This window comes from Ipomoea nil, unplaced genomic scaffold (assembly GCF_001879475.1).
Source record: "Ipomoea nil cultivar Tokyo-kokei standard unplaced genomic scaffold, Asagao_1.1 scaffold2761, whole genome shotgun sequence".
Classification (NCBI taxonomy): domain Eukaryota; kingdom Viridiplantae; phylum Streptophyta; class Magnoliopsida; order Solanales; family Convolvulaceae; genus Ipomoea; species Ipomoea nil.
Window position 1 is genome coordinate 2,715,090 of NW_017619189.1, and position 16,832 is coordinate 2,731,921.

General features: G+C 32.3%; 1 protein-coding gene across 1 annotated transcript; it reads right to left on the bottom strand.

Moving 5' to 3' along the window:
- Positions 1 to 14,466: 14,466 nt before the first annotated feature.
- On the bottom strand, positions 14,467 to 15,980 carry LOC109157084 (probable purine permease 4). Its single transcript, XM_019304958.1, has 2 exons — positions 15,310 to 15,980; positions 14,467 to 15,083 (listed from the first exon to the last, which is right to left on the bottom strand). Exons 1-2 carry the CDS (start codon positions 15,963 to 15,965, stop codon positions 14,651 to 14,653), a joined length of 1,089 nt encoding a protein of 362 aa, XP_019160503.1. The 5' UTR covers positions 15,966 to 15,980; the 3' UTR covers positions 14,467 to 14,650.
- Between the last annotated feature and the right edge of the window lie 852 nt (positions 15,981 to 16,832).

Sequence of the window (16,832 nt, forward strand, 5' to 3'; positions counted from 1 at the left end):
TGCTCAAATTCAGGTAACAAAAATGCTCTTTTAAGTAACTAATTAATATGAGTGTTATGTGGGAAATTCTGGCTAAACTGCTAAAGTAGGTATGGAAATTGATCATAAGGACTACATGTGACAAGAATTTGATAGTCATGCACCAGATGTAATAATAATAAAAAAAAAGAGTTAATACCCAAAATAGTCCCTCGACTATGTCGTAATTATCAATTGGTCCTCGACTATCATTCTTATCCAATTAAGTCCTTAACTATACAATTTTTACCCAATTTAGTCCTTTGTCAATTTGACTGTTTGTTGACTGTCAAAAGTGGAAATAAAGTTGTAATTTTACAAGTTTTCTCCTTCCTCCTCATTTAGCAGCGCCAAACCATGTAGCAATAAGCTCCGGTTGGGTTCTAAACCTGTCAGTATCGAAGTAGTGGTTATGCATCGGATAGCCCATGAATTTGATTTCCAACGATTTTTTGACGATCGAAATCTGATCGGAGTGTATTGCTGCATGGTTTGGCGCTGCTAAATGGAGAGGAAGGAGAAATCTTGTAAAATTATAATTTTATCCCGACTTTTGACAGTTAACAAACAGTCAAATTAATACAGAGGACTAAATTGGGTAAAAATTGTATAGTTGAGGACTAAATTGGGTAAGAATTGTATAGTTGAGGACTTAATTGAGTAAAAGTTACATAGTTGAGGACTTAATTAGGTAAGAATGGTAGTTGAGGACCAAATTGATAATTATGGCATAGTCGAGGGACCATTTTGGTATTAACTCAAAAAAAAATTATAGTTAGGAATCAAATGTGAGAGATCTATAATAGTTATATATGAAACTAAAAGTGAAGATTTTTTTTGAAAGTTACTGGTCCTATTACATTGTAGTATCTGTTCATATACTTTCTCAACCTGAAACACAAAGAACCAATAACGCCTCCACTAAGGCTCGAACTCATAATCTTTCAAATGGAAGTCCAACCTGGGTACCATTAGACCACATAGTGGAGATAGTTCTTCTTTTCTTTTATTATTATTATTATTATTATTATTATTATTATTATTATTATTATTATTTTTGGTGGTATTTTAATTGGCGGTCTTGTGACAAAGCAAGAGGCGTTTGTATATATTTGGAGTGCTATTGTTATAGGTTGCAATTGTTATACCATAGACGAAGGTGCACCTTGCATTGTGGACACTGGTTCAAAAACTATGTGTGTGCAATTAACATGTTATACATTTTCGGTTAATAAATTATGTGTTTGTAAATAAATTGAAAACACATAATATGTTAACTATACACACACACACATAATATGTTAATTGCATATTATGTGTCAACATTTAACATATTTTATTTGTCTCTTTTTTTTTTTTTTTTTGAAAAACACAATATTATATTAGTGAAAATAATGTTGGATGCAAAGAAGGAATAGAGGTCTGCCATCTAGAAGAACCAACATCAGAATCCGTAGTCCTAGCTAAAGTATGTGTTAGCAAATTCTCTGATCGATGGATGAACGGAAAGGACACCATATCAAAGTGTCTAACAAGATAATAACAATATTATGCCAAAATACATCCTGCATATGATAAATCATGGGACGACAAGTTCAGAAAGTTACAAACATTTAAGCAATTCGTTTCAACCAAGACATGCCGCCAATTTTCATATTTAATCCAAACTAAGACTTCCTTAACAACCATAGCCTCGGTTGTATGCGAATCATTCAGGTGACAAAGAGGCCCGTGCCTTGCATCAATAAAATCTTTGTTAGTATAGAGAATATCCGCACCATAGTATCCCTCACATGTTGCAGGGAAAACTAATGCGTCCACTTAGCAAACAACACCATATGTATGCACATTCAATGTCTGATTTTGAGGATGAGTAAGGTAATCAGTACTTGAGGCAAAACAGGGAGCAACAACGCTCCAGTCCTCACTACTGGAAATTATGGAATTTCCGACCACCTGAAATGATCTTAAATCAAGTCGAAAGTCTTGTTCTGACCACTTTTGGTATTCGGAAAAACCTTTGTTGCTATTTCCGACCACTTTTTGAACTTTTTGATATCAACTTAATTTAAGATCATTTTCAGGTGTTCGGAAATTTCATAATTTCCAGTAGTGCGGCCTATAGAAGAAATGATGCCATGATTTGAGTGTCATTCACACCAAGCTAAGCCACTTATCATTCCAAACCAACTCATTTCTAGCTTTCCAGATCGACCACAACATACATTGCCACAATTTTTAATTTACCCACACCATTCCTCGACTCTAAAACTGATGAAAGCCACAGTAAAAGATTTTGAAACATACTTGACCAGACCGGGAAAGTGTTATTGCATTCCCTAAAGATATGATCAGTCGTCTCAGAAGCAGACATACAAAAAAGATAAAAGTCATCAATCGACATTCCCCTATTATTGAGTGAACTTCTGACATGTAGAATGTTACGGGCACATCTCCATAAAAAAATTCAAATACTTTGGTGGGATAATCTTAAACAGTCATAACTGAGACCGAGCAATGAACAGAAAAGAATTTTCGTCCTGAATTTGAGTTAGTTGCCTATAACCATTCTTGACTGAGTAAAGACCTCTAATATCCCCTTCCAAACCCACTGATCATCAAATTCCACATCCACTACGATTTTGAGAATGAGGTCAATGGCCCTTTGAACAAAAAGGTCCCTAAGCAAATATTGCACCCCCCCCCCCCCCCCCCCCCCCCCCCCCCCCAATCATTTGTAATAGGATTAACAAGTCCAGAAACAGTGGCCTCACCATGACGAGGGCAAACATCAATAGAGATAAATGCTTTCCATGAATATATGGTAAATTTTTAATATATTAAAAGTACATTATTTGTGTACTAAATGCACATTATTTGATAGTATACAAAATAATGTATTTTCCATGAATAAAAGGTACATGTTTAATATACTAAAAGTATATTATTTGTGTACTGAATATACATTATTTGATAATATACAAAATAATATACTTTCAGTACTCAAATAATGTACTTTATTTAAAGAAATATTATTTTTTTTATGATTCACATAACTGTGTGGACAATTGTCCATAAAATAATAATCCTATAATCTAAATGTCATTTTGAATCATGGGTAACAATGCAAGGTAGACCCAAGTCCATGGTATAATTTTTCCAATCGTTATATCGTGCACCAGGGCACACAACGACGTCGTTTTGGTGCATTTTCAAAAAAAAAAAATTCCTCTATTTCGAATGCACATAAACTCATAACAGAATACACATAATCTAACATAATACAGATAAACTCATAACATAATACACATAAACTCTTAACAGAATACACATAAATTTTTAACATAATACACATAAACTCTTAACTAAATACACGTAAACTCTTAACATAATACACATAAACTCATAACACAATACACAAAAATTTTTAACTGAATACACATAATAGGGTTTGGTCCGTTTGAACGGACGGAGTGGCGTCCGTTAGTCAATCCCCGTCAACAGCAATTGAAACGGCGACGCTTTGTGCCTAGGCGCACATACATTGCTATGTGCGCTGTGGTGGGCGATATAAATTGCCTAATTTTCCTAAGAATTGGTGAGAGAAGCACTGGGCTTTGGTTCCCTCTTTCAGAGTCTTTCACGTCCATTAATGGAAAAAAAAAAAATGCCCAATTTAAAAATGGATGGAGCTGGCCAGGCCCGCTAGAATCCATGCAATAGTGTTGTTACCCAATGGCACATGTAAACCGTGTTTAATCTTCTATTTGCTTTTCCGTTTTCGACATAAATTTTGACCTCAAAAATGAATTTCCATTGCCATGGTGAACAATTCCGACCGAAGAAGAAGATATATTGTACATGTGTATTGACCTTCTAGATTTGAGTCGATTTCTTTGGGTTTAAAAAACTAAAGAAGAACCCCGAAGAATTTTTGAGTTCAAAGAACTAGCCACATTGTGAAATTATTTGTTTCGATTTTTCAACGTATTTTCATCTTATCTTTAATTTAAGAGTGATGGATGACAATGGTTTATTACTCCGTACTTTTAAATTTGATAAAAATCGATCTTTTGATATTACACTATAAAGATTTTAATATATGTAGGAGAATACAAGTATATATCACTAGATTTTCACTCACATGGACCACACATATATTTGTCTAGAGGCATTAAATAGTACGTACGTCAAACAAGATATTACAAAAAAAAAGGCATTAACGTTGTCACTTGTCACAAAAGATAGTCGCATGAAATATAACGCATGCAGCTAAGAATATAATAACATATACTCCGTATTACTTTGTATAACTTTCGGTTTCAATCCCTGAGTCTCTGCCAACTTTGCCATGGAATATGTTGTCTTTTATTTTGTGAAGAAGGATAAATGGTACCTTATATCACATCGCATCACAAAGATTATTGCTTGGAGCTAGAACCTCATGCCAAACATTACATATGAGTATGTATTGTATGGCATAAATTATTGAAATAGACTCGTGGCTATATATACTGTTTTTTTTTTTTTTTATTGATGAGCGAAGTATAAGTAAAATTACGTTAGTTTCAACAATTTACTCATATGAGTCACATCGTATTACTAAATGAATAGTTCTCTTCACAAACCATCCATATATAATTTTGTTCCTAGATAGTTTTATGATATATGGCCATGTTCGGTAACATAGCTTATAAGTCAATTTTGGATGGTTTAAGTAAATTTGGCTGGTTTGATTGGTCAGTAGGCCTATTTAACTGTTTGGTAAAATGGATTATTACATTAGCTTGTTAGGGGCAATAAACAAAAATCTAAAAAGCTGAAAAGAGTAGAGTTTTCGGGTAACTGATTAGCCTTAATTATGAAATGACCATTTTATCCTTACCATCTTGCCCGAACATTTATATCTCCTCTTATTGTTGTTCATCTGCCTTGTCCCTTTTTTCTTTTTGTTTCCATAACAACAATAATAGTAACGTTTTCTTTCTTTTTCATTTCACTCATCATTGTAATAATAATAATAATAATAATAAGAGTAAATACCCAAAATGGTCCCTCGACTATAGCTAAATTCACAAATTGGTCCTCAACTTTCAATTTCACCCAATTAAGTCCTTAACTTTGTAATTTTAACACAATTTGGTCCTCTGTCTATTTGACCGTTTGTTGACTGTGATTTTTGAGGATATATATGTAATTTCATGGTCCATCGTCGGTTTTTTAAGGTTCCGATTGCATGTCCAGACCGCACTGTTACATTTGAATTCACTGTCGAAAGCAATCTACCAAACCCGGTCACCTTCTTCATCCTCCCTTTGGATTCAATGTAGTTGAATTCGTACCAGAGCGAAGAAGACGACATGTTTCCGAACCGGTGCAACGTCATCCTAGAGGCCTCCACGTGCTCCGACGAGAGCTGAAGGTTCTTCTGGAGATCGTCGATCACGGTCAACAAACGATCAATTAGATGGAGGACCAAATCATGTCAAAATTGCAAAGTTAAGGACTTAATTGGGTGAAATTAAAAGTTGAGGACCAATTTGTGAATTTAGCTATAGTCGAGGGACCATTTTGGGTATTTACTCTAATAATAATAATAATAATAATAATAATAATAATAATAATAATAACAACAACAACAACAATAACAATAACAATAATAATAATAATAATAATAATAATAATAATAATAATAATAATAATAATAATAATAATAAATAAATAAATAAATAAATAAAAATTGTAAAAGTAATTTAAAAGTTAGTTAATAAATTAACACGATATATTTATGTCCTTATAGGTCTTTTTACCTACAATGAGTTAAAAGTAAACAACTAATTTACCAAACACTTTTTTTTACAATAAGATAATACTATCAGCTGATCAAATCAGCTATTAATTATCAACTATAAGCCATTTGTCAAACATCCCCATAATTAAATACTTTGTTTTATATTATCAATGACTTAAATATGACCTATTAAAGCAATTTTTTTTTTTAATAAAGAGATTATTACGTATCATGTAAGTATCACATTACTACTGCATTTCTCTCTCACACGTAAATCAATAAAGTTCATATGTAAGTTAAAAACAATAATTTTTATAAAATGTATATGCTAATTGGGCGATGGATTAATCATATGAATCTTATACACATTGTAAAGTATTTGTAAACAATAATTACATGCAACATAGCTATGCGATATAGGAGTTTTCGTCACCCTATGCAATATAGGAGGTTGTGCGTATCACAATTCACAACATATAAACATGCATTTTTCCCCAAATGTTCTAGGGGCATCAACTTATAACTTTAAAATAAAATATATCATAACTTTCAAAAATAAAATATATTTATACGTATTTTTGCATCTTTAAAACCTTCTCAATATAATACCCGGCCTTTTTCCAATTTCATGACTAATAAAGTATAAATTTTTTTACTTAATCATTATCTATTTTTTTTGGGGTCAGGCTATGAGGTGTCATGAGCAAGTCCTAACTGTAGGAGACACCTTTAAGCCTGTACCATACTCAGACTAATCCTCATTCGCATCGGGTTGGCCTAATTAAGGGAAAAAGTGCTGACTAGATTAGTCATTATCTATTTTGAGTATATATATGAATATTGTGGCATGATCATTTTTGTCCTCCATCAACAAAACTGTTTAAATGTCATATAATACAAGGGCATTTCAGTCATTAATTAAGAATTTTTCAAAACAATAAAAATAACAAAAAATATAGCGGGGCAATCCACTTTGTATAGAAAAAGATCAAAATATCTTTGTATTTAACAGCATTTTAATTGTTTTGTCAATGGATGACAAAAAATGATCATGCAACAATAATACTAAGACCAAAGAGAAATGTTATGAAAAAAAAGAGACTAAAAATGGACTGTCACCTATAAATCATTAACAAAAAATGAAATTAACTTTTTTTTAATACCATACTAGAGACCGCTAAAATTGCTACTTTCGTCACTATCTAAATGTGTACTCTGAGTGAAATCTTTTCATGACTTATATATTTGCTCAAATAAAGAAAGTCAATAGATAACTATTACAAAAAATCAAATTTAAAATGTAACTTTAAAAAAAAAAAAAACATTTAAAACGTAATTTTGTAATTACTAAGTTCAATATTTAACCAACTTGACCGAGTTATCCTTATTTTTATTTTTGGTCTTTATGGTCATTGTTGAGTAGAGGTATTGGGTTCGCAGTTGGGCATTCCCTGGCCACACTGTATAAAGGCATCTCTTATTCTCTTCCCCTAGCTCTCACATGCAAATTTTTGTTTCACGTGTCCATAATTCGTTACTTTAAATTTAATTTGTAGATATATTATTAAAAAGGACTAAAGAAAAGGAATATTCTCAAAAAAAAAAAGAAGGAATAAAGTCATTTAAATGAGTCTCTTTCACTTGTCACAATAATCCAATTAAATTTTTAAATTTAAAAAGTACTACATAATTAATATCTCAAACATTAAAAAATTATATAAAGTTTTTAATTAACAACTGAACTCTCACATCATTTAATCAATGAGCTAATTTGATATGTAGCATAACTCTTTTTTAATTTGACATTCACATGCAATAATAGATACTCCGTATATAGAATATGCAAGACCAATGCCCTATCGTTTAAGTAGAACTATATAGGATCTTTGTTACGTTTTTCTTAAATAAAGTGATGGTCCATATATTATTATCATTATTATCTGTGGAGGAGGATGCAGTCAAATAATAAGAGTGAGTCATGCCAATAAACTAAGAAGTATATGTGCCCTTGATATTAGGATTGTTGTAACTGATAACATTATATAAAGGCTCATGGATCAGACAAAGGGAGGCTCATTTAGTTCTAAACTAATCTTTTTTTTTTTTACTACGTACTTTTCTCCCTCTTTCACTTCATGGTCATGACTGTCTATGTACATATACACCTATAATATATAATAAAGAATTTTGACTTGGCTCAACCAAAAAAGGCCCGGCACGTGATTTTTACCGTTTTAATTTTCACGTTAAATCTTTGTATCCTGCTTATTTATTTATTCATGCAATCACCTTATATCATTCTTCTTTTTTTATGGAGAAACCATAAAATTTTAAATTCGATTCAATTTTTTGAACGAAGTAATAGACATTTAGAAAGTTATGCAAATAACTTATGGTTAAATACTTCAATAAGACTCCGAAAAGAAATATAACATACCAAAAAAAAAAAAAAATCATATGCTTGTGACTTGTCATTCACTATTTATAATAATTATTGTAATTATAATTGATTCTTGATGCCAACCTTTCTTTTAATGGACAATATATACAATGGATAACATATATATATCTAGACCTTTAATTAAGTAACAACCCATTTGAAGTTTATTATTATACCCAAAAAAAAAAATATTCAACACTTATTAATTTAATGACATTGAAAATTTTGTTGTGACACCAATTGCTATTGTTTATTCGTAAGACCTACATGTGCTAAAAAGTGCTATTACACAAAATCATAATTTACTTAGGGTCCATTTGAAAACTCAAAAAATGACTTTTGAAAGTCATTTTTAATTTCATTTTTCATTTTTTTTTTGTGTTTGGGTATTCAAAGAAAATAAAGTCAAAGGAAAATATGCATTATGATCAATAGAAAAAAGGTTCAATTTGGTGAAAAATGTCGTTTTTAGTCGGAAGATATTTGATGAATTCTTTATTTTCTCATATTTATCTTATTCTCATCTCTTTTCATGTTAATTGCCAAATTATAATTACCACCACTAACATCATATCACTACTACCTCTACCACCACCACCACCACTTAATAATAATAATAATAATAATAATAATAATAATAATAATAATAATAATAATAATAATAATAATAATATGTTCATTTTCAGGTAAATGGACCAAACAAAAAAAATGCAATTTCTTAGCTTTCAACTAAAAAAAGTAATAATTTTAATTTCTGACCTTCAACCAAATATTACAAAATTAAATTATTATTTTTTAAATGAGTCCTTTTAATTTTTTTTTTTAAAAAAATTTTCAAATAGGTCAGGAGTATTCAAAAAAAAAAAAAAGAAACTTTTAATATACATCTTCAAATAATAATTATAATATAGTCTTGGAATTTTTTCTTTGTCTAAAAAAAAGAAAGATAGAAAAGCTAGCCTAGTGGTCTAGCTAATTAAGCAGGTGTGATGCCACTTCAAGGTATGAACATACAAATAAGGCAATCAAACTTCACCAAGTAACATCATTTGCAGCTGCAAATTAAACCTCAATGCAATATTCTTGTGGTCATTATATTACATTCTGCATGTGCATCATTATATTTATAGAAAAGTTGTTACCTTGTTTTCTGAGGGTATAGTACAAAGGTTGTTACCTAGACTACGAATAAAACAAAATAATTACTATTATAAATTCGACCATCCACGTAAATGATTAGAATTCCATGAAATGAAGTTGCCTATTATTACTTGTTTAATGTGATGATTTACTGTTGTTATTCATCCACGTAAATGAATGGAATTCCAAGAAATAGTGTTGCCTATTGTTACTTGTTTATTGTGATGGGTAATGTTGGTATTTGAACCATTCACCTAACACAATTAATATAAATTTGAAACATCAATCTACGAATCACGTAAAGTAAGTTGAGACTAATATTATATAGAGTAAATATCCAAAATGATCCCTCGACTATAGCATAATTTATAAGAGAGTTTTTCACACTTTTGGTCTCACGACTATAGTGACACTATCAGGATTGACTCACGACTTTCAAACCTTGCAATCTCGGTCCACGATTATTGTTTTTTTTTTTTTTTTTTTTTTTTTTGCAAAAATGGTCATTCCGTCAATTTTCTGACCCACTTTTGTGGAAATGGTTCTTACTCCGGTGAGAAATTGACGGAAATATTGAGTAAAATTAAAATTGAATAGTTGTGGACTTAATTGATAAAAGAGTAAATACTCAAAATGGTCCCTCGACTATAGCTAAATTCACAAATTGATTCTCGACTTTCAATTTCAACCAATTAAGTCCTTAACTTTGTAATTTTAACACAATTTGGTCCTCAGTCTATTTGACCGTTTGTTGACTGTGATTTTTGAGGATATATATGTAATTTCATGGTCCATCGTCGGTTTTTTAAGGTTCTGGTTGCATTTCCAAACCGCACTGTTACATTTGAATCCACTGCCGAAAACAATCTACCAAATCCGGTCGTCTTTCTTCATCCTCCCTTTGGATTCAATGTAGACGACGTGTTTCCGAACCAGTGCAACGTCATCTTGGAGGCCTCCACGTGCTCCGACGAGAGCTGAAGGTTCTTCTGAAGATCGTCAATCACGGTCAACAAACGGTCAAATAGATGGAGGACCAAATCGTGTCAAAATTACAAAGTTAAGGACTTAATTGGTTGAAATTTAAAATCGAAGACCAATTTGTGAATTTAGCTATAGTCGAGGGACCATTTTGAGTATTTACTCTTGATAAAATTGATAGTTAAGGACTAATTTATGAATTATGACATAGTCGAGGGAACATTTTGGATATTTACTCTATTATATATATATATTGACAATATGAATATACAAATTGTTTAAAGTAAATCGAGAATAATATTATATTGACAGTAGTATGGTAGTATTAATTTTAAAAGCTTGACTTGAGTGATGTCTTATTTATACAAGTTTAATAGATTACACTAGTGTTATAAATTGAATGAGGGTATATTGCTACAAATTTATAATTTATAATAAACATCAATTTTAAAGAGGAACAAAATACAATTAAAAACTATTTTTTAATTACATATAAAAATTAAACTCAAAGGAAACAAATAAAATTAATTGAGTTAGTGGGACCAAATGATCTCATCGATTCTATAGCGACTCCACCATTCACACTATCATCATCAGTTACTTGTCAAACTCTGACTCTATCTTATAATTCATGATATAAATTTTCAATTATTTACAAATAAATCCAATCACAATATAATCGCTTCTGGTCTTGTAATAAAAGTGGAGTGCATGTATTTATTAATTGATACTATAAATTAACAATGCTACAAATGGCGATTATCCATTTCCAAATCACATGCTGAAAAAGCAATGGACTCAAAATCTGAACACTAATGCTCAAGCTCATACGTTTCCTTCTTTTTCCAGAAAATATTATCTTTTTATTTATTTATTTATTTATTTATTACATTCATAAGTTCAATGGCCAACTCGTGGACGGTTTTGACTTGTAAAGCCACAATTGTGATTTAAATTGAATTTAAATTAGTCAATGTTAAGCCAAGGACCTTGTGGCACCAAGTTACTTTTCATATAAGAGGTTGTGGGTTTGAATTTCAGTAAAAGCGATATTGATACTTTGTGCTTCGATAAGTTGAGAAAATGGTTATGAACAGATAATGTATGGAGTCAGTAATACTAAAAAAAATTACAAAGTGTTAAAATATATGCAAATAAAAAAAATTCTTAAATTTTATATAAAATTATATAAAAGTCAATGATGCTTTCAAAAAAATATAAAAGTCAATGATAATAAAGTTGTAATGAAAATAAAAAGTTGTGGCCATATTAAGATTACAATGTCATAGGGGTGTGGGTGAGATGAAACAGTTTCTTTCAACTTAACAAGAGGTAAAACTTATGACGGAGTGTTTTGTCACCGTTGAGGTTCTACCCGACAAGAACATGATTAGTTTTAGTATGTGGTTGTAGTTAATTGGTCGAGAAAACTTTGAACAAAAATGATTTTTTTCAGTGTTAACTTATACATTGTATTTTTTCTTAATAAATTTCATTTTTAGTCCTTAATTATTATACATGAATCACATTTGGTCTTTAACTATTAAAATTTTCTAATTAGATGCATGACTATATAATTTGTATCACATTTGATCTTACTGTCCAATTTTCCGTCTAATTTTTTCTTTGTTGATATGTAGCGAGATTAATTATCAGGATGATTGTATTCTTGATGTACACAATAATTGTTTAATACAACTTTTTTTTTTTTATCAAAACAATGACATAATTTTTAAACTTATATACAAATATACAATGTGAAACAATTATTGCCAACAAATTAATAAACGGGTCATATTATATTCTTCTAGTAAAATTATTCTCTAATTAACTTTCATTATTATTGTATTAAATTCTTTTTCATATTTGATTATTGCTTAATTTCTTTATTAACTTATGATGATGAAGTCAATGCATTGATCGAAGAAAAATAAAGAATATTTGCTCTTTTTTTTTTTTTTTTTTTTTTTTTTTTTTTTTTTTTTTTTTTTTTTTTACCTCATATAATGCTACCTCAAAGAGTAGATATTAAGTAGTAATTCTAATAAGATAAAACAATATATATTTTTATTAATGAACAAATACAAATTAAAACATAAAGGAAAATGGCATTTAACTTAGTTCATTTATGCACTCACTTTATGTGAAGGAAATAAGATTGGTTGCATGTCACAAACTTAATTAAAAAAATTAATGCCATCTTTTTAGTTGAGTATATCGTATATGGTCTTTCTAGTACGATTTATTTTTCTTGTAACGTTTGATGGTTATTATAGAGATTTACCCGGTTAATACATACTCTCGAACAGTGACTATGCGTTTCTCTAATCTTTTCATAATGAAGTGCAAGGAGAGGACGAAATTAAAGGTAATCTAGCATAACTCTTTACACTCACAATCAACATGTTGTACTATACATAGCCTCTTCAAAAATCAAAAGAATAAGAAGAACCACTGCCATCATGGTTAATACATATTTCTCATGATAGTTTCGATCAGTAACTTCAATTTAATACAATGTTTTAGAAACGAATTGAAAGGTAAAAGAAAGGAAAAAAATTCTCTGTGTTGGTGACTTGGAACTATCTGACTTGTAATTTAGCCATATAACATATAAAATGACTGGGATGCATGAAAGAAAGAAATAAATAAATAAATAAGAGTTAATTTTATCGGAGGTTACTCGTCTTTGGTGTCAATTTTAAATTTAGTCTCAGACTATTATTCTTGTCATTTAACATCCTAAACTATCATATTTTGGACACTTTTGGTCCTTTCGATGACTTTTCTGGTGAAACCATATTTTAGGCAAGGGTATTTTTGCCTCTTCATTTTTTAAAATTATTTTTTCAATGAGTTAATTTCAACAGAAGTCTCTTGTCTTTCGTGGCAATTTTAAATTTAATCCAGACAATCGATTTTGCCATATAACAACCCAGACTATCATATTTTGGACACTTTTGGTCCTTCCGATGACTTTTTCAGATGAAACCTTATTTTAGACAAAAGAATTTTCGTCTCTTCAATTTTTCTTTATTTTCCAATTTTCTGCGCCTTTTTTTTTTTTTTTTTTTTTTTTTTTTTTTGTCTCTTTAGCTATGGATTTTCACCATGGCTCTTGTCTTCATCTCCTTCAACCCAACCCCAAATCGTCCTTCGTCAATGGCGATGCCGAGTACGTAAGGACTTCCGTGTGTGGAAAATCACTTCTCAACGCAGCTAGAAAGTTCAGAATGTCGCCACCTGGTCAGCTTTAGTTTGATCGATATTGTTTTAGTCCATGATTTTCCGAATCACCTATTATAGTTGTAGGAAAAAAAAACACCTCATCTTTTTCATCGGAAGATACCCTTTCCTAAAATGTGAATTTCATCTTAAGGACCAAAAGTGCCCAAATATGATAGTTTGGGGTGTGAGATGGCAAAAATAATTGTCTAGGACTAAATCTAGAAATGTCACCAAAGACCAGGGACGACCGCAATTGGAATTAAATCATTGGAAAGTTAAAAAAAAAAATTGAAGAGACGAAAATACTCTTACCTAAAATAGGTTTTCACCAGAAAAGTTATCGGAAGGATCAAAAGTGTCCAAAATATGAAAGTATGAAGTGTTAAATGATAAAAATGATAGTATAAAACTAAATTTGAAATAGTCACCAAAGACAAAGAACTCCGTTGGAATTAAGTCTAAAAAAATTTAATAAATATTAAAGGGAAAATTGTAATTTATGTCCCTCCATAATATGTCAATTATCAATGTCACTCCTGAATTATTTGTGATGTAAATGTTGCCCATCAATTTTTAAAATGGTACATATATTATATTGCGTCTCCCATACCGTACGAGAGGGGCAATATATGTACCGTTTTGAAAATTGAAGGGCAAAATTTATACTATAGAAGGGCAATATATGTACTGTTTTAAAAATTGAGAGGCAACATTTACACCACTAATAATTCAGGGGTGACATTGATAATTGACATATTATGGAGGGGTATAAATTATAGTTTTCCCAATATTAAATTTTGAATCAACCACCATTTTTTTTTAAAGGGAATCAACCACCATTAATCAAATGGGCACATAAAATGGGATATAATTAGCAAATTAAAGGCAATTATTAATAAAATTTGAGTATCTTCTGTATTTAATTTTTTCCCCTACGATAGAATATTGTTGTACAGAAATGCACACGCTAATAATTACGGACTACCTCTTACTATCCCCTCTACTATACTCCCGCCGGTCGCCGTCCTCCGCCGCGCCGGGGTTTAGTCACTTTAAGCTCCGATCGCCGGCGGCACTTCCTTAGTCACTTTCTTGGTTTTGAGATACATGCCATAGACGTAGGAGGAAAACCCCCATACGCACAGCACGGTGGACACGGCCTTGCTGCCGCCCATGTGATCTCCGTACGCCAAGACTCCGCCGACGACGTTGAAGGCCATCAGCGCCGTGGAGCAGATCCCGCTCGTCACCGACGTCGTTAAGAACACCATGCCGGCGGTGCCCATGAAGCAGAGCTGCCACGTCAGGACATTGAGACCCACCGTCATTGCGTAGGCTTTGGACCCCAAGTCGAACCCCCCTTGGCTTTCCTTTTTCATGCCGGAGAAACCACCGTCGATTGCCATCCCCACCGTCGCTAGCACGGTCGCCGCCGCCTCCATCACCACCTGCATTTCCACCACCATGGCGTAGCAGTCCACATTCCTGCACGCGTTACGTTTCGCAACATTTATATATAGATAGAATTGATGCGAACTGAAAACCTTACACTGCTGGAAATTATAGAATTTCTGACCAAGTAATCTTAAATCAAGTCCAAAGTAAAAAGTGGTCGGAAATAGTGACAAAGATTTTTCCAAATATAAAAAATGGTCGGAACAAGACTTTTGACTTATCAAGTGTCGAAAATTCCATAATTTCCATTGATTACCTGTATAACTTCTCTACTAGTGGCAAGTAGAGAGCGAACAACAAGGCGGCTCCGACGGTGCAAAAGAATCCGACGAAATACTTGGCTTTGGTGAGCCCGGCGGGCTTGTCACTGCTGGAATCCAACGCCAGCAAGACGGCGGCGAGGGTTAGAAGGACGACGCAGTTGAGATTAGCGAACGTGATCTTCTGCCTCACGATAATGGCGGACAGGAAGAGAATAAAGACGAGCTGAGACGCCAGAACGAGGGAGCAGGTGGAGACGGGGAGGTAGGAGGTGCCCCAGGAGATAAGGAGGTTATTGACGCCGAGCATGAGGCCAATGACGACGGAGAGGGAGAAGATCCGGAGGCTGAATCCGGCGAAGGGCCGCCGCTCGGTGGAGTTGAAGGCGTAGTATGGGAGGTAGACGGCGGGGATGAGGAGCGGGAAGCCGGCGCATTGGACCCACGTGGCTACCCATCGGCTTGATCCGCCATGGACGAAGTAGAATTTGGAAAGCAAGCTTGAAGATACGGAGCCGACCAACAGGATAACGTAGTTGACGATCAAAAGAACCTTGTAATGGATAGTGTCTGTTTTCCCAGGTTGTTTTTTATGATTGAAAGTATGAAGTGATGATAATGGGAGTTGGATGCTTTCATCAAACAAAGCCATTATATTAATGGATGATCTGATAGAATCAATATAATTGATGCATACACAATCACACATATATATAGCAATGGAAAGAGCTAGCTAGGCGTTGCTTTTCAAAATTCCAGTCTCTTTATAATTTTCTTTTTAAAAAATTTCATAATCCCCAAAAAGGTAAACTAGTTTAGATTATCCATAACTGACTGTCGGTCACCTCAAATCAAGAAAGCTAATAACAACTTTTAGTGAAGAATCAAATCACCTACCCACTAACTTGGCTAAAGTCGTCATATTTTTCACACTACACTAAAACGGTCCGCCGAGCAATTTCAATTTGTCCGCACGAGCAGTTCAATTGGTTCCTAGGTGATAGTTTGTAGGATACAGGACCGAACTCAGTCATTCGCACTATATGAGTTACACCCAATGTAGAGGGCTCCTTATGGGCACCATCCCAAGCACGGATCCTCAGCTCCTACCTAATAGACTTTTGAGTTACTGTGACTTACATGTCAAGTCAAGATGTAGGGGCGTTGAAGGGGAGAGAATTTCGCATTTTGTAGGCAAGAGCAATTTTAATTTTAAAATTTTTCATCATCTCTTTGTAATTTTTAAAGTAATAAAACTAGTAGAAAGAATGATGGTTAGATTTGATTGAAAGTGGCACATTAAAAAAAAAAAAACTAGTAGAAAGAATGATGGTTAGATTTGATTGAAAGTGGCACATTAAAAAAAAAAACATACAGATCTTGTGAGAAAAGCTTAAAACAGCCTAAGCAATCACCAAAACCATGCCAGCAAAATAATCTACCAATGTTAAAATTTGTGTGTAATTTTGTATAATTTTATTTATTTTATTTTTTTTTTAAAATAACAGACCTATCTTAC